The sequence below is a fragment of the Mobula hypostoma genome, chromosome 4, assembly GCF_963921235.1.
Source record: "Mobula hypostoma chromosome 4, sMobHyp1.1, whole genome shotgun sequence".
NCBI classification, from domain to species: Eukaryota; Metazoa; Chordata; class Chondrichthyes; order Myliobatiformes; family Myliobatidae; genus Mobula; species Mobula hypostoma.
Genome location: NC_086100.1, coordinates 195276410 through 195302464, shown reverse-complemented (window position 1 = coordinate 195302464; position 26055 = coordinate 195276410). Strand labels below are relative to the sequence as shown.

General features: G+C 47.9%; 1 protein-coding gene across 1 annotated transcript in view; it reads right to left on the bottom strand.

Moving 5' to 3' along the window:
- The window catches only part of nagk (N-acetylglucosamine kinase), a 49128-nt gene extending 40234 nt beyond the window's left edge, over nucleotides 1-8894 (bottom strand). The window contains exons 1-3 of the mRNA XM_063045150.1: nucleotides 8767-8894; nucleotides 5654-5738; nucleotides 3258-3356 (exon numbers count right to left, since the gene is read on the bottom strand). Of these exons, the coding sequence (XP_062901220.1) occupies nucleotides 3258-3356; nucleotides 5654-5738; nucleotides 8767-8795 (213 nt within the window). The 5' untranslated portion in view covers nucleotides 8796-8894. The remainder of the gene's footprint in view (nucleotides 1-3257; nucleotides 3357-5653; nucleotides 5739-8766) is intronic.
- Between the last annotated feature and the right edge of the window lie 17161 nt (nucleotides 8895-26055).

The window sequence follows — 26055 nt, the reverse complement described above, 5'->3', positions numbered from 1 at the left end:
TTTCAACATTCGAAATGTTTCTATGAGGTCCCCCCTCATCCTTCTAAACTCCAAGGAATACAGTCCAAGAGCGGACAAACATTCCTCATATGTTAACCCTCTCATTCCCGGAATCATTCTAGTGAATCTTCTCTGAACCCTCTCCAACGTCAGCACATCCTTTCTTAAACAAGGAGACCAAAACTGCCCACAGTACTCCAAGTGAGGTCTTACCAGCACCTTATAGAGCCTCAACATCACATCCCTGCTCCTATACTCTATTCCTCTAGAAATGAATGCCAACATTGCATTCGCTTCTTCACTACTGACTCAACCTGGAGGTTAACCTTAAGGGTATCCTGTATGAGGACTCCCAAATCCACATTTATATCTGAAGATTGGTTGCTGATGAAGTTAATATTTGCTATAGACCCTAACTCCAGAACACACCCTAACATGTATTACTCTGGATTTCCAGAATCGCTTGTGTATATAATCTTGAGACCATGCCACACAGGAACTTGAGCTAATATTGTTGAGACTGCATGTGCTAGATCATAACTACCGCATATGTGCTCTTTGTGACTATATGGACTGTATTTTCCACCTTGGCCCCCAAATGAATGATGATTATTAAGGTTATTAATTTCAGCTGCCAGCTCTCTTATCTGTTAAACTTGAATTTAGTGATTTCTCTAATTTGAACCCTGTTCCAATAATCGAGAAGTACTTCCCTATAGTACGACCAGTGATCCAGGAACACAAGTTCAAAGCTCCAATGGAATTTAAGGTTAAGCAGCTGACTAAACCAGTGGAATCAAATGAGCTTCCATCAGCAACTACCCCTTCCCCTCACCCAGCCTTAATTTGACTTCTACCCTCTTCTTTTCAAACCCAGTAAAGTGTCTCAGCCTAAAATGTCAACTGATTATTCCCCTCCAAAGTCAAAGTAAAATTTATTATCAATGTCTATATATGTTGTCATATACTACCTTAAGATTCATTTCTTTGCAGGCATTTACAGGAAAATATAGAAATCTAATATATTTTATGAAAAATTACATATAAAGACTAATAGACAACTAATGTGCAAAAGACAAATCATGCAAATAAAAAAAATAATATTGAGAACCTGACTTATAAACGACCCTGTAAGTTGTGGAATCAGTTCAGCGTTGTGGTGAGTGAAGTTATCCGTGCTGGTACAGGAGCCTGATGGTTGAAGGGTAATAACTGTTCCTCAACCTGGTGGTGTGGCACCTAAGGCTCCTATACCTCCTGCCCGAAGGTAGATTTGAGAAGACAGTACGGCCTGGTTGACCAGTGGGCAGGGGATGCTGCTTACTTGTGGCAGCGCTCCTTGTAAATGAACTGAAAGGTGTGGAAAATTTTTCTCGTAATGGACTGGGCTGTGTCTGCAACTTTCTGTTGACTTTTCCATTCCTGGGCATTGGTGCTCCCATAGCAGGCCATGATGCAACAGTCAGGATACTCACCATAGTGCATCTATGAGGTCTGTCATGCTGGGGTGGGTGGGTGGGTGGGTGTGTGTGTGTGTGGTGTATATTGAACATTGCGGGCATGTGACGTTGGCACTGGAACGTGTGGTGATACTTGTGGGCTGTCTCCAGCGCATCTTGGGTGCTGCTTGTTGATGCAAATATCACATTTCACTGTTCGTTTCAATGTACGTGTGATGAATAAATAAACCAGCATACACTGGAATAGGCTGGATGCTGGACGGACACCTTCCCTCCGGTTACAGACTTGGATCAGAAGCCAGTCTCAGGACAGGTTACTTTAGTTTACATTGGGGCAGAATTTCCTTCCTTAGAGGACGACATCTGCAGAGGTTGTGGAATGCTAGACACCAAACATACACTCAGTGGCCAATTGATCAGGTACACCTGTACACTCGTTAAAGCAAATATCTAATCAGCCAATCAGGTGACAGCAACTCAATGCATGAAAGCATGCAGACATGGCCAAGAGGTTCAGGTACTGTTCTGAGCAAACATCAGAATGAGGAAGAAATGGGATCTAAGTGACTTTGACCGTGGAATGATTGTTGATCTCAGATGAGGTGGTTTGAGTATTTCGGAAGCTACTGATCTCCTGGGATGTTCATGCACAACATTCTCTAGAGTTTACAGAGAATGGTGCGAGGAAAAATAAAATCCAGTGAGTGGCAGTTCGGTGGGTGGGAATGTCTTGTTAATGAGAGAGGTCAGAGGAGAATGGCCAGACTGGTTCAAGCTGACAGGAAGGTGACAGTAACTCAATAACACATTCAGTGATTCAGAAACAGCTTCTTCCCCTCTGCCTCTGGTTTCTGCACAGACATTGAACCTAGAACACTATCTCACTTCTTTTTTATTTTTATTTTTTCACTATTTATTTAATTTAACTACTTTATATATAGTCACAGTCACCTTACTTTCTATTATTATGTACTGCTTCCGCAAAGACAACAAATTTCATGACATACACCAGTGATACTAAACCTGATTCTGAACCACGTTTCAACAGCGGTGTGCAGAACAGCATCTCTGAACGCACAACACATTGAATCTCGAAGAGGATGGGGATGGGCTACAGCAGCAGAAGACCATGAACATACAGAAATTCACACATTTAAGGCTGAGACTGAGACATTTATACGCTGTAGATACGGCAATAAGACAGAAGCATCCATAAGGAATGACGGAACCATCTCCAACGATCACGTGACTGACGTACTCATTAAGACTTAGCCATACAGCACGGGAACAGGCTCTTCTGGCCCAACGAGCCCACGCTGCCCAATTCCACCCACAAGACCAATTACAGTCAGGTAGCATCTGCGGAGGGAAACGGGCAATCATTTCCGGTCAAGACCCTCCACCTGCACTGGTTTCCACACAAAATGGCAACTGTCTGCTTCCCCTCAGAGATGATGCCTGACCCAATGAATTCTTCTAGCAGTTTGTACTTCCTTAAAAAGTTTATTTAGAGCTTTGGCAAGGTAACAAGTCCTCGCGGACTTACCCCCACGTGACTAATTAACCTTCCAACCTGTTCGTCTTTGGAATGTGGATGGAAACTGGAGCACCCAGAGGAAACCCATGGGGCCATGGGGAGAACGTACAAACTCCTTACAGACCGCGCTGAAATTGAACTCAGGTTGCTGGCGCTGTAAAAGTGTTATGTTAACGGGCTACCCAAATATTCTTCCAATATTCATTAAGGTTGTTGTGTGTTCTGAGCAAGTTTAAAACCAAGAGTTCTAGTTTCCTTACCAAGGACTTGAGTGGTACTCCTGGGTTACTGCCAGCATGCATCTTGGCTTCCTCGACCATTTGATTGATGGCTGACAAACACTGGTCCACCCCAACCAGCTGCGGAGAAAAAAATTAAACCGAGGGCGGTCAGACGACTACAAATACCATCTTATCTCAACCATGCAGAGACATTGTGGACACAAGAGATTCTGCAGATGTTGGAAGTCCAGAGTAACACACACAAAAGGCTGGAGGAACTCAGCAGGTCAGGCAGCAGCTATGGAAAGGAATAAAGAGATGACGTTCTGGGCTGAGACCCTTCATCAGGAGATTCTGTGGTAGTTGCAGCAAGGTAAGGGTTAAGACAATGTCCAGGCAAGAATTGTAGAGAGATAGTGTGCAAACAGCCCAAGCAATAAAGGTCTTTGAAGAGCACAGCTTCCTTTTGCATAGCAACAGAATTGACTTGATGGGCAGGTTTTTTTTAAACTCAGAGAGGGATGTGTGCCTGGAATGCACTCCCAAAGGTGGTGGATACGTTAGGAACTTTTAAGAGACATGTAGCTGAGCATGTGAATGTGAGGAAAATGTTAGGATATGGACATTGAGTAGGCAGAAGAGATTAGTTAGCAATCTGATTACTAATTTAATTGGTTCAGCACATTGTTTTTTTCACTCTAATTGTTCCCACGTTATCCCTCTCACTCTGCTCACAGTAATAAAGCATTAACATTTTCTGCATTTTTTTTTAAAGAGATACAACATGATAACAGGTCCTTGCAGCTGCTCAAAGAGCCTACACTGCCCAATTACACCCATGTGGCCAATTAACCTACTAAGCCAGACACCTTTGGACTGCAGGAGGAAACTGGAGCACCCGGAGAAAACCCACACAGTCACAGGGAGAGCGTGCAAACTCCTTACGGACAGCGACAGGAATTAAAACCACTTCACCAGCGCCGGACAGCGTCACGCTACCGCGCCGCCCTGGCGTTGCACGCTGAGAAGAGGTTAGCGGCCTTATCTCGTGCTCTATGTCACAACACTCGTTACTTTGAAATCTTCCTCATGTGGACGCACAAGCACACACACAATAATCTGTGTGTCCCACATCCACTATCTCCTCCTTTACACAGTTCGTCTTTTTTTAAACTTTAACTGTCAAAATAAAATGTATTACCCTTGTATGATAAAATTGAACAATTGATCACTCACCCTACCCTATCATGGCCCCTTGCACATTGTCTGCCTGCACACCCCCTGCAACCGTAACACATTCTCCCTTCTGTATTCTACACCATGTTACAGGCCAGATTTTTTTTACATCCTTATTTTTTTTCTCTGCAATACTTTCCCCCTGTACTATCTCGATATACTGATGTGTGATAAAATTATCTGCATGGATGGCATACATAAAAAGCCTTTCACTGTACCTCAGTGCATAGAACAGTAATGGCCCTTCAGCCTACAATGTTGTGCTGACCTAGGTAAGCCTACTCCATGAGGCAGGAGCAGATCTTACCAACGACAGTGCTTATATTTCACTGGGAGCTTGAGGAGACTTGATGCATCACCAAAGACACTGGCAAAGTTCAACAGATATCCAGCGGACAGCATTCGAACTGCAAACACGAGGAATTCTGCAGATGCTGGAAATTCAAGCAACACACATCAAAGTTGCTGATGAACGCAGCAGGCCAGGCAGCATCTCTAGGAAGAGGTACAGTCGACGTTTCAGGCCGAGACCCTTCATCGACTGCACCTCTTCCTAGAGATGCTGCCTGACCTGCTGCGTTCACCAGCAACTTTGATGTGTGTTGCTAGCATTCTAACTGATTGCCTCACCGTCTGGTTTGGTGGGACCATGACACAGGATTGGAAAAAGCTGCAGAAAGTTGTAAACTCAGCCAGCTCCATCATGTGCACTCACCCCCCCCCAGCACCAAGGACACCTTCAAAAGGTAATGCATCAAAAAAGGTGGCGTCCATCATTAACGATCTCCATCACCCAGGACATGCCCTCTTCTCACTGCTACCATCAGGGAGGAGGCACAGGAGCCTGACGACACACACACTCAACATTCCAGGAACAGCTTCTTCCCCTCCACCATCAGATCCCATCGAACAATGAACCCATGAATACTACATCACTATTTTTTGCACTATTTAATTTAAATTTTATAGATATTTCTCATTGCAATGTATTGCTTTTATATTTTGTAATTGCACAGTACCGATGCCGCAAAACAACAAATTGATGACGTATGGTGGTGGTATTAAGCCTGATTCTGATACAAATTACTCCATGCACTGGGAATAAACCAACTACCATGAAAAGTACAGAACTGACCAGATAGACACCGTGTGCCCCGCAATCCCGATGTTCCCCAGTGGACAAAGAAACCAGCCCGTACCCAGTGGTTGGTGGAAGGTCCATCTGCCTTCGCCACAATGGTTCCATCTTCAGCAATCAACACAACATTCGAGCTGGTCCCTCCTCTAGGATCAGAACTAGAATTAATTTTTGCTATCAAAGCCCAGAGAATGGTTTTCCATAAGGGATAGGAGGAGAGGTGAGCTATTTAGCAATTCAAGTCTGCTCTGCCATTTCATCATGGCTGATTTATAATCTCTCTCAACCTGCCTTCTCCCCATAACCTTTGAGACCCTGACTAATCAAGAACCCATCAATTGCAGCCTTAAATATACTCAATGACTTGGCCTCCACAATCTAGTCGGAGCTGTTAATGTTTCCACATGCCCAGGCGTAAGGGAAGAGTCACTGTAGCAAAGTGGGACACCAGATCTGGTCCACTCTCTGGGGTGGTGCAAGAGGGGCGGGGGCAGACGAAGGACTGGAGGGGCTGGGCACCTCTTCCTCCCTCCATCTCCTTCCTTCCCTCTATTCCTTCCTCCCTCTTCCTTCCCTTCCTCTCTCTCCCATCTACCCTCCCTCCCTCTTCCCTCCCCTTCCCTTTCCCCTCCCCCTTCCCTCCCTCCATTCCCCTCCACTCCCCTTCCCCCCTCCCCTCCCCCTCCTCCCCTCTCCCTCCCCCTCTCCCCCTCCCCCTCCCCTCTCTCTCCCTTCCCCCTCCCCTCCCCTCCCCCTCCCTCCCTTCCCCCTCTCCCCCCTCCCCCCACTTCCCTCTCCCCCCTCCCCCCCTCCCCCCACTTCCCTCTCCCCCTCCCCTCCCTCCTCCCCCTTCCCTCACCCCTCCCACCCTCCCTCCTCCCCGTCTTCTCTCACCCCTCCCTCCCTTCCCCTCCCCTCCCCTCCCCTTACCTCCTCCCCCTCCCTCCCCTGCCGCCCTCCCTCCCTCTCCCCTTACCCCTCCCTCCCCTTAACCCCTCCCTCTCCCTCCCCTTAACCCCCTCCCTCCCTTCCCCTCCCCTTACCCCCTTCCTCCCTCCCTCCTCCCCCTTCCATCACCCCTCCCTCCCTCTCCCCTTACCCCTCCCTCCCCTTAACCCCTCCTTCTCCCTCCCCTTAACCCCCTCCCTCCCTTCCCCTCCCCTTACCCCCTTCCTCCCTCCCTCCCTTACTTCCCCTCCCCTTACCCCCTCCCTCCCTTCCTCTCCCCTCACCCCCTCCCTCCCCCTCCCCCTTACCCCCTCCCCCTTACCCCCTCCCTCCCCCTCCCCCTTCCCCTTACCCCCTCCCTCTCCCCCTTACCCCCTCCCTCTCCCTCTCACCCCCTCCCTCTCTTCCCCTCCCCTTACCCCTCCCCTACCCCCTCCCTCCTTGCCCCCTCCCTCCCCTCCTTACCCCCCCTCCCTTCCCCTCCCCTTACCCCCTCCTAACCCCCCTCCCTTCCCCTCCCCTTACCCCCTCCTTACCCCCCTCCCTTCCCCCTCCTTCCCCCCTCCCTTCCCCCCTCCCTCCCCTTCCCCCCTCCCTTCCCCCCTCCCTCCCCCCCTCCCTCCCCTTCCCCTTCCCCCCTCCCCTCCCCCTCCCTTCCCCCTTCCCCTCCCCCTCCCTTCCCCCTTCCCCTCCCTCCCCCCTCTCCCCCTCCCTCCCCCCTCTCCCTCTCCCCCTCCCCCTCCCTCCCCCCTCTCCCCCCTCCCCCCCCTCCCCCTCCCTCCCCCCTCTCCCCCTCCCTCCCCCCTCTCCCCCTTCCCCTCCCCCCCTCCCCCCTTCCCCTCCTTCCCCTCCCTCCCTTCCCCTCCCCCCTCCCTCCCTTCCCCTCCCCCTCCCCCTTCCCCTCCTCCCCCTCCCCCCTTCCCCTCCTCCCCCTCCCCCTCCCCCCTCCCCCCTCCCTCCCTTCCCCTCCCCCCTCCCTTCCCCTCCCCCTCCCCCTCCTTCCCCTCCCTCCCTTCCCCTCCCCCTCCCCCTCCTTCCCCTCCCTCCCTTCCCCTCCCTCCCTTCCCCTCCCCCTCCCTCCCTCCTCCCCCTCCCCCTCCCCCCTTCCCCTCCCTCCCCCTCCCTCCCCCTCCCCCCTTCCCCTCCCCCTCCCCCCTTCCCCTCCCTCCCTTCCCCTCCCCCCTCCCTCCCTCTCCCTTCCCCTCCCCCCTCCCTCCCTTCCCCTCCCCCCTCCCTCCCCTCCCCCTCCCCCCTCCCTTCCCCTCCCCCCTCCCTCCCCTCCCCTCCCCCTCCCTTCCCCTCCCCCCTCCCTCCCCTCCCCTCCCCCTCCCTCCCTTCCCCTCCCCCTTCCCCTCCCTCCCCCTCCCTCCCTCCCTCCCTCCCCCTCCCCCTCCCTCCCTCCCCCTCCCCTCCCTCCCTCCCCCTCCCTCTCCCTCCCCCTCCCTCTCCCTCCCCCTCCCTCCCCCTCCCTCTCCCTCCCCCTCCCTCCCTCTCCCTCCCCCTCCCTCCCTCTCCCTCCCTCCCCCTCCCTCCCTCCCCCTCCCTCTCCCTCCCTCCCCCCTCCCTCTCCCTCCCTCCCCCCCTCCCTCTCCCTCCCTCCCCCCTCCCCCCTCCCTCCCTCCCCCCTCTCCCTCTCCCTCCCTCCCTCCCTCCCCTCCCTCCCCTCCCTCTCCCTCCCTCCCCCCCTCCCTCCCCCTCCCTCCCCCTCCCTCTCCCTCCCTCCCCCTCCCTCCCCCCCTCCCTCCCCCCTCCCTCTCCCTCCCTCCCCCCTCCCTCTCCCTCCCTCCCCCCTCCCTCTCCCTCCCTCCCCCCCTCCCTCTCCCTCCCTCCCCCCCTCCCTCCCCCCTCCCTCCCTCCCTCCCTCTCCCTCCCTCCTCCCCCCCTCCCTCTCCCTCCCTCCCCCCCCCTCTCCCTCCCTCCCCCCCCCTCCCTCTCCCTCCCTCCCCCCCCTCCCTCCCCTCCCTCCCTCCCCCTCCCTCTCCCTCCCTCCCCCTCCCTCCCCCTCCCCCTCCCTCCCCCTCCCTCTCCCTCCCCCTCCCTCCCCCTCCCTCCCCCTCCCTCTCCCTCCCTTCCCCTCCCTTCCCCTCCCTTCCTTCCCCTCCCTTCCCCTCACCCCCTCCCTTTACCCTCCGCATTTTCTCTTTCCCTCTCTCCCCTTCTCTCCCTTTTCCCACCCTCCCTCTCTCTATTTCCCTTCCCCTCCCTCTCACTCACTCACTCACTCACCCCTCTACCCCGCCGTACAGCGGCTTCATTTCCGAAGAGACGGGAGTCTGTCACGTGACCCGGGGCCGGCAATAAGTGTTCACGTGGCCCTCTGGTCACCTGATGCGGAAACGCGGTTCGAGCCGGCGGAACGCGGAAGGTGGTTCGTTGTTTGGTTCTCGATGGATCTAAGGGGTGATCGAGATGAAGAATAGTACGGGGAAGAATCCGCATGAGAGAAGGGAGAATCAAACATTGACTCCGGCATGTTTCAAAGTTCAAAATAAAATTTATTATCAGACTACATGTATGTTACCTTATATAACCCTCAGATTCATTTTCCTGCGGGCATACTCAGCAAATCTATAGAATGTTAACTGTAAACAGGATCAACGAAAGAGGAAGCGCATAGAACACAACAAACTGCAAATGCAAACACAAATGAATAGTAATAAATAACAAGATAAAGAGTCCTTAAAATTAGTTAATTGGTTATGGGAACATCTCAATAATTGAGAGTAGTTATCCTATTTTGTTCAAGAGCCTGATGGTTGAGGGAACTGTTACTGAACCTGGTGGTACGAATCCTGAGGCATCTGTACCTTCCACCTGATGGCAGCAGCGAGCAAAGAGTGGTGAAGATCTTTAATGATGGATGCTGCTTTTCTGCGGCAACGTTTCATGTAGATGTGCTCAGTGGCTGGGAGGGCTTTACCCGTGGTGTACTAGGCCGAATCCTCTCCATCTTGTCGGATTTCCCGCTCAGAAGCAGCGGTGTTCCCATACCAGACCGTAATGCAGCCAGTCAATAGACTTTTCACTACACATCTATGGACGTTTGCCAAGGTTTTTGATGTCATGCTGTATCTCCGCAGACGCCTGGAGGCGCTGTCGTGCTTTCTTTGCAATTGCATTCATATATTTGCGTATGTTGCAAAATATATTTTAAAAAGTCAATAAAAATCGCCTGTAAATGCAAAAAAATCCCCTTGGAATATCTGCCTGGATTCAATACATGTAAACAAAAAATAGACTACAAAATCTGCTTTTTTTTTTAGCCTAAATGATTTCTGTACCATGTGTGATATTTACAAGAGTGGTTGATGAGTAAATTCAAGGGGTTTTTCGGCGTGAAGCAACGGGAAGAAAAGACTTTGAAATACAGTGCCGGATGAAAGAAAAGAATGGCATTGTTATCTCAGGCCTATAGTTTAAAAGTCCGGTAACTTTATCTCCGCTTCAACCGAACTCTATTGCTTTACTTCGGTGCGACGCAAACAAAGAATTTTCTTTTTACGAGTGTGAGACAGGTAAAATTTACTATTCAATGCAATTTATGGCCCTAATAACACAAACACAAGACATTCTGCTGGAAATCTTAGGCAACACACATAAAATGCTGGAGGAACTCGGCAGGTCAGATGACATCTATGGAGCGGAATAAACAGTTGGCATTTTGGGCTGAGACCCTTCATAGATGCTTCTCTTTCCTGTCTCCTATGGTCCACTCTCCTCTCCTATCAGATTTCTTCCTCTCCAGCCCTTTACCTTCCCTAGCCACTTGACTTCACCTATCACCTTCCCAGCCACCGCCCCCCCCCCCCGCCTTTTTATTCCGGCGTCTTCCCTTTCCTCTCCAGTCCTGATGAAGGGTCGCCACTCATAAGGTTAACCGTTTATTCTTTTTCTGACCCGACGAGTTCCTCCAGCATTATGTGTGTGTGTTATTTCACTGATGCTGCCCGACTTGCTGAGTTCCTCCAGCACTTTGTGTGTGTATTGCACAGGGAGTTAATACACTGGTGCATCAGTTCTGGTCAGGAAGGATGTGGATACTATAGAGAGGGTGCAGAGGAGATTTACAAGGATGTTGCCTGGTTTGGGAAGCATACCTTATGAGAATAGGTTGGAGCGAGGGAGGATGAGGGGTGACCTGATGGAGGTGTATAAGATGATGAGAGGCATTGATTGTGTGGATAGTCAGAGCCTTTTTCCCAGGGCTGAAATGGCTAACACGAGAGGGTGTAGTTTTAAGGTGCTTGGAAGTAGGTACAAGGGGGATGTCAGGAGTAAGTTTTTCACACAGAGTAGTGGGTGTGCGGGATGAACTGCCGGCAATGGTGGGAGAGACTCCAATAGGGGTCTTGTAAGAGACTTTTAGATAGGTACATGGAGCTTAGGAAAATAGAGGGCTATGCAGTAAGGAAATTCTAGGCAGTTTTTAGAATAGGTTGCATGGTTGGCACAACATTGTGGGCCAAAAGGCCTGTAATGTGCTGTAGTTTTCTATGTTCTATGGTGCAACTAAAACCAAGGCAGGTAAATAGTGTGGTTGCCTTTATGCAAGAAGATTGGACTAAATAAAAACTAAGGAAAGGTAGATAGTGTTGAAAGTTATGAAAAATTACGGAGGATCTTGATCAGCTCGGTATGTGGGCTGAGAATTAGTAAATGGCCTTCAATCCTTCGAGCCACGCCATGCAGCGATTTAACCCTAACCTAATCACGGGACAATTTACAATGATCAATTAATCTACCAACCAGTACGTCTTTGGACAGTGAGAGGAAACCCATGCATTCCACTCTGAACTCTGAACTCCAATGCCCTGTGCTGTTGCTGTAAGCTGTGGTTTTCAGAGATCAAACCAGAGTAAAGCTGATACAGTGAATGGTAGGGCCCTGGAGACTGTTGTAAAACAGAGGCACCTACCAAAGTACATAGTTTGCTGAAAGCTGTGTCACAGATAGACAGGGTGGTGAAAAGAGAATTGGTATGCAACCTTCATCATTAAAGGCATTGAGTATAGATGTTGGGAAGTTATGTTGCAATTATTTAAGACTTTTGGTACGGTTGCACATAGAGACCTGTGTACAGTTTTGGTCACCCTGTATAGGAAAGATGCTATTAAACTAAAAAGCGTACAGAAAGATTTAGCAGGATGTTACATGTACTTGAGTTAAAAGCAGTAGTTAAGTAGACTTGGACTTTATTCCCTGGAATGTAGGAGATTGAGGAGTGACCTGATAAAGGTACGGTGAGAAACTTGGACAAGGTGAATGGTCTTTTTTCCAGGGAGGGGCTGCTAAAACCAAGACGGCTCAGGTTTAGGATCAGAGGTGAGAGATTTAAAAGGGACATCGGGAAAGCAGCTTCTTCACACAAGGGGTGGTATGAGCTGCCAAAAGTAGTGGTGGGGGTGGGGGGGGATGTGCATTAATGACCACTTAAATGCCATCGAGATAAGCCCATGAATAAGGGAAGTTTAGGCCAAAAATGGGCAAATGAGACTTGCTTTCTGGGAACACTGAGGGCATAGAAGGGCAGGTTTCCTTGCTGTATGACTCCCTGGCTCCATAAGTGAATAAGGAAGTCCTGCTGGAGTTGTACAGGAGCAGGAGAGAGTGGACTCTGCCCACCACATCATGGGCTCATCCCCCACAATCGGTCATATCTATGGGAGGCAGCATCCATCAGGCCAAGCCATCTTTCCATGGTTACCATCAGGCAGGAGGTACAGAAGCCTGAAACCCCCACATCATTAACGATTAACTTTACTTGCCATCAAGATATTGTTTCCGTCAATTACCAGCATAGTCAGAATCAGAATCGGGTTTATTATCATCGGCATGTGTCGTGGAATCTGTTAACTTAGCAGCAGCAGTTCAATGCAATACATAATATAGAAGGGAAAATAAGTAAATTACAGCATACATATAATGAATAGATTTTAAATGGTGCAACAATAGAAATAATATATATTTAAAAAAGTGTGGTTGTGTTCATGTGTTCAATGTCCATTCAGGAATTGGATGGCAGAGGGGAAGAAGCTGTTCCTGGATCGCTGAGTGTGTGTCTTCAGGCTTCTGTACTTCCTACCTGATGGTGACAGTGAGAAAAGGGCATGGCCTGGGTGCTGGAGGTCGTTAGTAATGAACGCTGTCCTTCTGAGACACCGCTCCCTAAAGATGTCCTGGGTACTTTGTAGGCTAGTACCCAAGATGGAGTCAACTAAATTTACAACCCTCTGCAGCTTCTTTTGGTCCTGTGCAGTTCTATTGGTCCTCCCATACTAGACAGTGATTGCTGGGGGCAATGGAGGTTGATAGGTTTTGGTTGGGTAGGGGCTTCAAGGGTTGCGGGAAGAATGGGGTTGAGAGACGTGGTGGAATGGTAGAATTCTGCTCCTATGGTCTTCTTTGCTACTTGCTAATTCTATTTGAAGAATGGGTTTAAGGACCTGGTTGTTAACAATGTCCCATAAAGCTGCAACTGGTGAAGCACCCGGGTAACAGTTGTTGTATGCACAATCTCTCCTGTCTCAGCCACTGAAGCTTGTAACTCCTCAGAGTTGTCATAGGTGTATAGATGGCTTCCCTCACTAGTCCCCTTCCAGCATGTTCCTCAACGGCCTGCTCTGGCAGATTTACAGCTATGCCATATTCTTTCCATTTCTTGAAGCTTGTAACTCCTCAGAGTTGTCATAGGTGTATAAATGGCCTCCCTCACTAGTCCCCTTCCAGCACGGTCCTCTACGGCCTGCTCTGGCAGATTTACAGCTGTGCCATATTCTTTCCATTTCTTGATGATTGAATTAACTGTACCCCAAGGGCTATTCCGCGACTTGGAAATTTTCTTGTATCCATTTCCTGACTTGTGCTTTTCAATAACATTTTCACAGAGTTGCTTGGAGTGTTCTTTTGTCTTTACAGTGTAGTTTTTGCCAGGATACTGACTCACCAGCAGTTGGACCTTCTAGGAACAGGTGTATTTTTACTACAATCAATTGACTGCACATCGGTGATCTCCATTTATTATTATGTGACTTCTAAACCCAACTGGCTGCACCAGCGATGGCTTGGTGTGTCATATCAAACGGGGTGAATACTTAGACAATCAGTTATTTAATGATTTATATTTGTAATTAATTTAGATCACTTTGTAGAGATGTGTTTTCAATTTTTTATGAAAGAGTCTTTTTCTGCTGATCGGTGTCAAAAAAGCCAAATTAAATCCACTGTTATTCAATGTTGTAAAACAATAAAACATGAACACTTCCAAAGGGGTTGAATACTTTCTATAGGTACTGTACTCTGATAATAAATTTTACTTTGAACTTTGGACTTTGTACTTCTTGCTGCCTCGGTATATAATCAAAGACCCCACCCACCCCAGACAATCCCTATTCTCCTTTCTCCCTTCAGAATCAGAGTCAGGTTTAATATCACTGGCATATGTGGTGAAATTTTCTGTTTTGTGGCAGCAGTACAAAATAATAAAACCGGTAAATTCCAGTAAGAAGTGTGTATATTTACACTCACACTTCTTACTTTTTATTTTACTTAAAATACTTATCTTTTTAAGTTTAATTAAATAAGTGGTGCAAAAAGAAAGAAAAATAAATAGTGAGAAAGTGTTCATGGGTTCAATGTCCATTTAGAAATCTGATGACAGAGGGAAAGAAGCTATTCCTGAAATGCTGAGCATGTGTGTGATGCCCTGGTTAAGATTCTTACTGCTATGCTGTAGGTATTTCATTTTAGCAGTTCTGTAAGAGCAGTCTGTTCTGCTTTCTGATTGTTTGGGTTAGAGCTGAGATAAGAGGCTTTGTTATTCAACTTAGGAATGTGGTGTCAGCCAGTTAGGACGGTGGAACTGGGGGCGGTGGGGGGGGGAGAGGTCTTTGTTTCGCAGGAGCTGGGAGAAGACAGGAGGGGAGATGGCCAAGGATGCCGTCCCTGTTGCACGAGGTGCCTTGTGCAGATGAACGGCTTTGAGGAGGAAGGACCGATACTCCCGAGAGGGAGCCCAATTGTTCAAGATGGACTTTGAGTGACATTGGGAAGGTGGCGTGTGCCTTCACACAGACTGAGGGTCCAGCACAAGTCACAGACAAGTTCAAGCTTTGAGCTCCACCGTGCACATGTGACTGTTTATGTATAATGGGCCCTTTTTGTTTTTTTCTTTCTTTCCTTAAATAACTGTTTGCTTAAGTAAACATTCTTAAATATACTTCCTTATAATTATATGCAGTGTTCAATCTGTTATTTCTTGCCGGGGCAGTAAATAGAAAACATAGAAAACATAGAAAATAGGTGCAGGAGTAGGCCATTCGGCCCTTCGAGCCTGCACTGCCATTTATTATGATCATGGCTGATCATCCAACTCAGAACCCAGCCTTCCCTCCATACCCTCCGATCCCCCTAGCCACAAGGGCCATATCTAACTCCCTCTTAAATATAGCCAATGAACTGGCCTCAACTGTTTCCTGTGGCAGAGAATTCCACAGATTCACCACTCTTTGTGTGAAGAAGTTTTTCCTAATCTTAGTCCTAAAAGGCTTCGCCTTTATCCTCAAACCGTGACCCCTCGTTCTGGACTTCCCCAACATCGGGAACAATCTTCCTGCATCTAGCCTGTCAAATCCCTTTAGGATTTTATACGGTTCAATCAGATCCCCCCTCAATCTTCTAAATTCCAACGAGTACAAGCCCAATTCATTCAGTCTTTCTTCATATGAAAGTCCTGCCATCCCAGGAATCAATCTGGTGAACCTTCTCTGTACTCCCTCTATGGCAAGGATGTCTTTCCTCAGTTTAGGGGACCAAAACTGCACACAATACTCCAGGTGTGGTCTCACCAAGGCCTTGTACAACTGCAGTAGTACCTCCCTGCTCCTGTACTCGAATCCTCTTGCTATAAATGCCAGCATACCATTCGCCACAAACCAGGGTCTGAGTGGGCGAGACATCCCAACCTCACAGGTTTGGCGGGACCAAAGTCATACGCACCCTCGATGTGCAAAGCCTGAGAAAGGTGAGTCTCTCACCGTGGAATCCAGTGGCTGTTAGTGAGGGACCAACATTTCCTGAGATACCCAGTAAGAGGGGGTTTCACGTGTCTTCAGGCTGCTATACCTCCCTTCTGGTGGTAACAATGAGAAGAGGGCATGTCCTGGGTTAATAACGGATGCTGCCTTTTCGAGGCATCGCTCCTTGAAGAGGTCCTGGATGCTGGTGGGGTCTGAGCCTGTGATGGAGCTGACTGAGCTAACACCTTTCTGCAGCTTCTTTCGATCCTGTGCAGTGGCCCTCCTCCTCATACCAGATGGTGATGCAGCCAGTTAGAATGCTTTCCATGGTGAGCATTGGGCAGAAGGTACAGAGGCCTGAAAACACCTCCTTCTCAAGGACTTCTGCCTGCCTGGTTCATAATCAAAGATCCACTCCCCAACGGACAGTCTCTCTTCTGTCCCATCCCACAGGCAAAAGATACAAAAGACCGAAAGCACATACCACCAGGTTCAATGTCAGCTTCTAACCAAGCGTTATAAAACTGCAGAACTGTCCCCTAGTGCACTAAGATGGATTCTTGGCCTCACAGTCTACCTTCGTCGTGGCCTTGAATCTTACTGTCTGCCTGCAGCGCTCTTTCTCTGTAACCAGCACTTTAGAGCAGGGGTCTCCAACCTGAGGTCCGTGGATGCCTTGCGTAATGGTATTCATCCATGGCATAAAAAAGGTTGGGAACCCCTCCTTGCTTTAGAGTCATGGAGCAACACAGCACAGAAACAGCCCTAAGACCATCTGGTCCATTCTGAACTATTATTCTGGATTCTCACATTCCTCAGATCCTCCCAGATTACTTGGCTCTGATCTGACATCTCCCCTTAATCCCGTCCCTGCAGTGTTCTCACTATGTGCCCCGCTCTGATTCAGAGCAATTAGTCTATACTCATTGTGTTCATTATAATATCAACAGAAAGCTACATATGCTGGAATCTGGAGCAAAAAAAAACCCCTGCTCAGTATTCTCGTACTGCTTCCCCTCAAACTGCTTCAATGCACTGTTGTAATGAAATGAGCTGTATGGTTGGCATGCAAAGCAAAGTTTTTCACTGTGCCTCAGAACACATGCCAGTTTAAACCATTTTACCGACGAGACTTGGTAGAACAACACAGAACACAACGAACTGGTCTCAACACACTCTGAGTGAAGAAGTTTCCCCTCAGCTTTCCCTTAACCTCCAGTTCAAGTCTGACTCAGCATCAGTGGAAAAAGCCTGCTTCCATTCAACCTCTCTTTACACCTCATAGTCGTGTATACCTCTATTAAATATTCCCTCATTCTCCTACACTCCAATCCCATGTTCGATCGCCTTGACTGTAGACTCACTTTCAGCTTAGGTTTAACGTTTAATGTCCTCAGCACTCAACACGCCCCACTATTTGTGTGATTTGATCGAGGCGCTTCAGCACGGAACAGTATCTGCAGCAGTGGCCTGCAGCCATCGACACAGTGCTGAACTGACTGACTTCGAAGCTCTGGCCATGGTCATCGGCTCCTAGACTGGCTTTACTCACCTCAGCAGCTCATGGCTGTGGACTCTCCTTCGGAAATTCCGCACTTTGATGTCTAATGTTCTTTGTTTAATGTATGGATCTAATTCTTTTAGCGCAATGACTCCTCTTAGCACCACATATTGACTGACAATTTACCCATGCATACTGATCTGTTGTTCTCTGTCTGCAAAGTGACTATACCAGTTAACCTGCGTGCTTTTATTTAATTAGTATGTAACTGTACACTTTGTGTTAATTGTTTGCCTTTTGTTGTTTGTGTGATTTGCTTTTTTTTGCATGTTTGGTGATCTTGTTGTGTGGGTTTTTTCTTTAAGTGGCTTCTGTAGTGTTTCTTTGTTTTGTGGCTGCCTGCAAGAAGACTGATCACAGGGTTGTACTATACTGCATACATACTTTGATAATAAATGTACTTAGAACTTTGAAATTTGAATAAAGTCATAACCTATTCAACCTTTCGCTATATCTCAGCTTCTTGGGTCCTGGCAACATCCTTGTAAATTTTCTCTGTGTTCTTCCAATCTTAATTACATCTTTCCTGTAGGTAGGTGACCAAAACTGCACACAATAGGCTTCACCAATGTCTCATACAACTTTAACATAACATTCCAACTCCTGTACTCACGGCTTTGATTTATGAAGGCCAATGTCCCAAAAGCTGTCTTTACGACCCTAACTAGCAGTGATGCCACTTTCAAGGAATTAGGGATCTGTATAAAGTTTACAAGGATACTGCTGGGACTTTTAGTTATAGAGAAAAATTGAATAGGCAAAGTTTTATGGAGGTATACATGGAGGCTTTTACCTCTGAGGTTGGGTGAGACCAGAATTAGAGGCCATAGGTTAAGGATAAAAGGTCGAACTTCTTCACTCAGAGAGTGGTGCAAGTGTGGAACGAGCAGCTAGAGGAAGCAACACTCACAACACGCTGGAGGAACTCAGCAGGTCGGGCAGTATCCGTGGAAACAATGAGTTGAAGTTCGGGCCGGAACCCTTCGTTAGGACTGAAGAGGGAAGGGGCAGAGGCCCCATAAAGAAGGTGGGGGGGAGGGTGGGAAGGAGAAGGCTGGTAGGTTCCAGGTGAAAAACCAGTAAGGGGAATGATAAAGGAGTGGGGGAGGGGAGGCAGGGAGGTGATAGAAAAGGTGAAGAAGGAATAGGGAAAAACACAATGGGTAGTAGAAGGAGGCGGAACCAAGAGGGAGGTGATAGGCGGCTTGGGGAGGGGGGGCAGAGTGACATAGGGATAAAGGAAGGGAGGGGGAGGGAATTACTGGAAACTGGAGAATTCTGTGTTCATACCAAGGGGCTGGAGACTACCTAGACAGTATATGAGGTGTTGCTCCTCCAACCTGAGTTTAGCCTCATCATGGCAGTAGAGGAGGCCATGCATGGACATATCTGAATGGGAGTGGGAAGCAGAGTTGAAGTGGGTGGCTACCGGGAGATCTTGTCTGTTGTGGCGGACGGAGCCACTACTGGAAACATCTTCTCCACATCCACTCTTTCCAAGCCTTTTAATATTCGGTATCAAGGACATTCACTCCCCTCATTCTTCTAAATTCCAGTGAGTTTCTTTTCTTATTCATAGTCCTTTTTCCTGTATCTCAAAAAATTCTGCTAACTTTGCCCGGTTCTGAGGAAAAGAGGCAGATATAATCATGAGGGTTGTAGATAGGGTAAATACATATAGTCTTTTGCACAGGGTTGGGAATCAAGAACTAGAGGCCACAGGTTTAAGTCAGAAGATAAAGTCTGTTGGAGTCACCTATCGCATCCGGTGCTCCCTGTGCGGTCTCCTCTACATCAGTGAAACCTGACGCAGATTGGGGGACCACTTCGTCGAACACCTCCACTCCGTCCGCCGCAACAGACAGGATCTCCCAGTAGCAACCCACTTCAACTCTGCTTCCCACTCCCATGCAGATATGTCCATAAGGAACAGTACAAGGAACAGGACTTGACTAGAGTAGGGAGGTGACAGGATACAGACAACGAGCAGGGACAAGAATGCAGACAGGGCTAGGACATGGACTAGACACAGGGAACCCGGACAAGGAACTATGAACTAGGAGCCTGGGCTTGGACTCCGAGCCAGAGACTGGACAAGGACCCAGAACCTGGGCCTTGCCTCCAGCTTGGACCCCAGAACCAGGCAAGGACATGACATGGCTACCGGACAGGACGTGGCTGGGATCTTGGCTCTTGAGCCTGGCTGCAGACTGGGGTCTAGAGGCTTGAGCTCGGCTGCAGACTGGGGTCTAGAGGCTTGAGCCTGGCCGCAGACTGGGGTCTAGAGGCTTGAGCCTGGCCGCAGACTGGGGTCTAGAGGCTTGAGCTCGGCTGCAGACTGGGGTCTAGACGCTTGAGCTCAGCTGCAGACTGGGGTCTAGACGCTTGAGCCTGGCTGCAGACTGGGGTCTAGACGCTTGAGCCTGGCTGCAGACTGGGGTCTAGACGCTTGAGCCTGGCTGTAGACTGGGGTCTAGAGGCTTGAGCCTGGCTGTAGACTGGGGTCTAGAGGCTTGAGCCTGGCTGCAGACTGGGGTCTAGAGGCTTGAGCTCGGCTGCAGACTGGGGTCTAGAGGCTTGAGCTCGGCTGCAGACTGGGGTCTAGAGGCTTGAGCCTGGCTGCAGACTGTGAGTTGGGGTCTTGGAATGCGGAGGCTGATAACTCAGAGGCTGGAGCTCGGAGACAGACTGGGAACTGAACATCAACAGAGAGTCGGAACTTATCCTTCGAAAAGCCGGGACTCGTCTTTAACTCGACACCAACATGAGACAGGACAGTACATAGACATAGAGCCAGGACTTATACTTAGACAAGCCAGGACTTAACTTCTCCAAACCAAGGTGGGACAGGACCATCCATCGGGTAATGGCAGAACGGCCGGACTTACCCAATAGAGGCAACGACAAGACAAGACAGATCCCCCCTGCAGGGCAATGGCAAAATGGCCTGACTTACCCCACGGAGATGAGGACAAGACAAGACAGATCCCCCCACAGTGCAATGGCAAAACGGTCTGGCTTACCCCACGGAGGCAAGGACAAGAGGAGACGACACCAAAGAACGACAGACAGTTCCATCTCTGCTCCGAGGTAGCTCTGAGTCCCAGTTTGGCCAGCAACCTCAGCTGGCTACGGAAACAGCCGGATCCCTACCTAGCTCAGAGTAGCTGGCAGCAACTCAGCTGGCCCGGGAAACAGCCAAATCCATACCACAAAGACAGGTCTGACTACTGACAGCAAGACGCCATGAGGGGATGGTTCCCCAACACGGCCTAAAGATGGCAAGTGGCCGTTCTAGCCTTCCACTGGCAGGTTGCTCCCAGGGGATCTTGACAAAACAAACCAGCAGTCCAGACTCAACCCCAAGGCTACTTATATTCCAAGCCCCAAGATGGGAATCAGGTGCCTATGATTAACTCAATCAAAACAAGGGACAGCTGGAAGACCCAGAGTCCTGAGTCCACGGACCGGACCAAGAACCGGAATGCGGACTTCACGGACCAGACCATGACAGGACCGGTTTCTGCACAGTAATGCTCTAATGCTGTTTGGGTCCCTGGATGGTGGGAAGGTGAGAGGTGATAGGACAAGCATTGCATGATCTTTGTTTGAAAGAGAATGCGCCAGAAGTGGGGGTGCGGGGGTGCGGGGGTGCGGTAGGTGACAAGAGAATAGATTAGGATTTGCAAAGGAAATGGTCCCTGTGAAGAGGAGAGGGATTGTGAAGGGTAATAACTCAAACATGATGGAATGACAGAACAGTCTCGGTAGGCTGAACAGCCCAATCCTGCTATTCTGCTCCTTTGGCCTTATGGAAGGAGAGAAGAAGATGTGTCTGAGCCAGGTGTTAGGCCCTTCTGAGTTTTTGTATCTCCTCCTCAGTGAGAGGGAGCAGAGTAGCTGGGGAGGGAGGGGTCCTTGATTATGTTGGCTGCTTCTGAGGAAGTCGAGGCACTGGTGTGCTTTCCTGGTATGTCCTCCACCCCCACCAGGCTCAAGGACAGGTTCTATTCCACTGTTATAAGATTACTGTTGTAAGTTCAAAGTTCAAAGTAAATTTATTATTGAAGTATTGTACTTATATGTCACCATATCCATTTTCTTGTGGGCATACTCAGTAAATCTATAGAATAATAACCGTAACTGAATCAATGAAAGGCCATCCAACTTGGGTGTTCAACCAGATTTCAGAAGACAACAAACTGCAAATACAGAAATAAATAAATAAACAAACAATAAGCCGGCCAGTAGTGTAGTGACATCCACACCAGACTTCGAGGCAAGTGGTCCCGGGTTCGGATCCGGGGTGGGGGGGTGTGGGGAGGGCTCCTTGCATACTTTCCATCTGTGCTGGCTCATTAAAAAAAAGACAAAATGCTAAAGAAATGGCAAAGTTGCCACCCGATGCATCACAAGGCGTGGAGAGGAATAACAACAAGCAATAAATATTGATAAGGTGAGATGAAGGCTCCTTGAAAGTGAGTCCAGTGGTTGTGGGAACGTTTCAGTGATGGGGCAGGTGAAGTCGAGTGAATCCCTTTGGCTCAAGGGCCTGATGGTTGAGGGTAACTGTTCCTGAACACTCTTGAATAGTATGATAAATTGGATTCTACCTCGCTGTGATCTTGCACTTGATTGTCTACCTGCACTGCCCTTTCTCTGTAATGTTATCCACATTCTGCACTCTGTTATTGCTCTCTCTTGTACTACCTCAGTGCACTGTGTAGTGAGAAGGATGGTGCAGTTACTATATCTGCCATGTCGCTGGTGTTTAGGGTAGCAATGAAGGTTCTTCATTTCTGTCTGTCCTTGGCCATCTTCTCCACTGTGTCCCAGGTGTGGTTCAGGGTCCTCATTTCTGCCTCTACAGGGTAGCTGCGCCAGAGCTGTGTTCTGTCCACTCTATTGTACGGGTCTGATTGCTGGCACGTGACAAGGAGCGATTTTGCCAAGCTGTTGTCATTCCACACCTCGAGCCTCCAGAAGATCCTCCGTATTTTCTGGCCAAGAAAGATCTCCAACCACACCCTGCTCCTTCAGTGTCGTCAAGAGGAAACATTGGAGATGGATCGGGCACGCGATGAGAAGGGGCCAACTCCATCATCGAGACAGCACTTCGTTAGACCCCTGAAGGGTGGAGGAAATGTGGGAGACCAAAGACAACTTGGTGCCGTACTATAAAAGGATGGTATGCAAGACAAATATTTCACATTACCTTATTACATGTGACAAAAATTAACCAATTTACCAGTTTTGATATTTCAGTTTTGTGACCCTGATACTCTTGACTCAGTTAATTTACTGAGATTTCCTCTGCAGTCAGAGCTTGTTGTTTTTTTCAGGTTGCTTTATTACCCGCTCTCAGTCTATTCATCATCTACTGTTTTCTTCTCTCCGACCTATTGTTGTAGTCCAAAAGACCATAAGACATTGGAGAATTAGTCATGTCTCCTCCAGCATTCCATTTTGCTTCATTTGTTTTCCCTTTCAATCCCATTCTCTTGCCTTCTTTCCATAACCTTTGACATCTTTACTAATCAAGAACCTATCAACCTCCACTTTAAATATACCCAATGACTTGGATTCCACAGTCGTCTGTGGCAACGAATTTCACAGATTCTTCACGCTCTGGCTAAAAAAGTTCTTCCTCATCTCCATTCTAAAGGAGCAGCCTTCTACTCTGAGGCTGTGTCCTCCGGTCCTGGACTCCCCCACTACTGGAAAAATCTTCTCCACATCCACTCTTTCCAAGCTCTTTAATATTCAGTATCAATGACATTCACTCCCCTCATTCTTCTAAATTCCAGTGAGTTTCTTTTCTTATTCATAGTCCTTTTTCCTGTATCTCAAAAAAATTCTGTTAACTTTGTCCGGTTCTGAAGAAAGGAGGAAGATATAACCATGATGGTTGTAGATAGGGTAAATAGATATAGTCTTTTGCACAGGGTTGGGAATCAGGAACTAGAGACCACAGGTTTAAGTCAAGAAGATAAAGATTTAATCATCGCCGTTCAATAAGATCATGACAGTCCTGGCCATGAACTCATCTCCACCTACCTGCCTTTTCCCCATAACCCTTAATTCCCCTACTATGCAAACATCTATCCAACCTGGTCTTAAATGTATTTACTGAGGTAGCCTCCACTACTTCATTAGGCAGAGAATTCCACAGATTCACCACCCACTGGGAAAAGTAGTTCCTCCTCATCTCCATCCTAAATCTATTCCCCCAAATCTTGGGGCTATGTCTCCTAGTTCTGGTCTCACCTAGCAGTGGAAACAACTTTCCTGCCTTTATCTTATCTATCCCTTTCATAATTTCATATGTTTCTGTAAGATCTCCTCTCATTCTTCTGAATTCCAGCAAGTACAGTCCCAGGTGGTTCAATCTCTCCACATAGTCTATCCCCCTCATCTCTGGAATCAGTCCGGTGAACCTCCTCTGCACCGCCTCCAAAGCCAGTCTATCCTTCTTCAAGTAAGGAACCAGTACTCTAGGTGTGGCCTCAGCAGTACCCTGTTCAGTTGTAGCATCAACTCCCTGCTGTTAATTTCAATCCCTCCAACAGTGAAGGCCAACATCCCATTTGCTTTCTTGATAGCCTGCTGCACTTGCAAACCAACCCTTCTTTTTCATGCACAAGCACTCCAAAGTCCCTCTGCACAGCAGCATGCTGCAATTTCTTTTATTATTTAAATAATAATCTGCTCTTTCATTTTTTCTTCCAAACTGGATGGCCTCGCATTTACCAACATTGTACTCCACCTGTCAGACTCTTGCCCACTCACTTAACTTATCTATGTCTCTCTGCAGACTCCCTGCATCTTCTGCACAATTTGCTTTTCCACTCAAATTAATATCATCAGCAAAGTTAGATACTCGGTCTCCTCTTCTTGATCATTAACGGATATCATGAACAGTTGTGGACCCAGCACCAATCCCTGCAGCACACCATTCACCACTGATTGCCAACCAGAGTAACACCCATGTGCCCCAACTCTCTGCTTTCTATTAGTTAACCAATCATCTATCCATGCGAATACATCACCCCCAACTCTATGCATCTTTATCTTATGGATAAGTCTTTTATGTGGCACCTTATCGAATGCCTTCTGGAAATCCAAGTAAATAACGTTGCGATCAGTATATCCTCAAAGAACTCCAGTAAGTTTGTCAAACAGGACCTGTTTTTGCTGAATCCATGCTGCGTCTACCTGATGAATTCATTTCTTTCCAGATGCCTCGCTATTTCTTCTTTAATGATAGCTTCAAGCATTTTCCCAACTACAGATGTTAAATTAACTGGCCAATAGTTACCTCCCTTTTGCCTACATCCTTTTTTGAACAGTGACGTGACATTCACCATCTTCCAATCGGCCAGGACCTGCCGAGAGTCCAGAGAATTTTGGTAAGTTATCACCAAAGCTTCTACTATAACTTCTGCCATTTCTTTCAGTACCCTGGGATATATTCCATCAGGACCAGGGGACTTGTCTATCTTCAGGCCCACAGATTTGCTCAGCACTACCTCTTTAGTGATAGCTATTGTAACGAGGTCTTCACCTCCCATCGCATCCATAACATCTCTCATTGACATGTTAGATGTGTCCCCCACCGTGAAGACGGACGCAAATGAGTCATTCAAAGCCTCTGCCATTTCCTCGTTACCCAATATTAATTCCCCCTTCTCATCCTCCAGGGGTCCTACATATACTTTAGCCACCCTTTTCTGCTTTATACAATTAGAAAAACTTTTCATCATCATCATCATCAGGTGCCATGCCCAGTTTGAGCTTTGACTGCCATGGCCCACACACTCCTGTTTCAGGTCAAGTAGATCAATTCATTGGCAGTCATTTCTAGTTCTCTGGCTGCTGTCTCCATCATCATTTGTCTTTGCCTGCCTCTTGCTTTCTTCCCTTCAATCTTTCCCATAATTACTGTGCATTCTAACTCCTCTTTCCTAATCACATGCCCAATGAAGTCATGTTGCCTTTTCATGATCTCATACATTATTTCTCTTTTTGTGCTTGCTCTGTTCATGACATCCTCATTAGATATTCATTTTGTCCATGATATTCTTTGCATCCTCCTCAAAAACCACATCTCTGCTGCTTCAATTTGCTTCCTCATGTTACTAGATATTGTCCAACATTCTGAGCCATATAACATAACTGGATAAACGTAACATATCAGACAAAAACTTTTACTATCCGTTTTTATATTTTGTGCTAGTTTACTTTCTAAATCTAGCTTCCCTTTCTTTAGTGGTTCTTTGTTGCTTTTTAAAGTTTTCCCTATTTTCCAGTTTCCCACTACTCTTGGCGACTGTATGCATGAGATTTTAGTTTGATGCTTTCTTGTATTTGCTTAGATATCCAAGGCTGGCTCTCCCCACTCTTACTATCCTTGCTTCTAACTGGAATATACTTTTGTTGAGCACCGTGAAAAATCTCCTTGAAAATCTTCCACTGTTCCTCAACTGTCCCACTATATAGCCCATGTTCCCAGTCCACACCAGCCAAATCCTCCCTCATCCTGTTGTAGTCTCCATTGTTTAGGCATAATACACCGGTTTTAGATCAAACTATTGCATGCTCTATTTGTATGAGAAACCAAGTCATACTGTGATCACTCTTTCCAAGTGGATCCCTAACTACAAGATCACTAATTTTACCTGGCTCATTGCACAAGACCAGATCTAAGATAACGCATTCCCTTGTAGGTTCAGTAACATGCTCTTTATAAGGCATTTGTACACTCTCCCCATGGGTATCCTCTGGTTGACAATAGACAATAGACAATAGGTGCAGGAGTAGGCCATTCGGCCCTTTGAGCCAGCACTGCCATTCACTGTGATCATGCCTGATCATCCACAATCAGTACCCCGTTCCTGCCTTCTCCCTATATCCATTGACTCCGCTATCATGAAGAGCTCT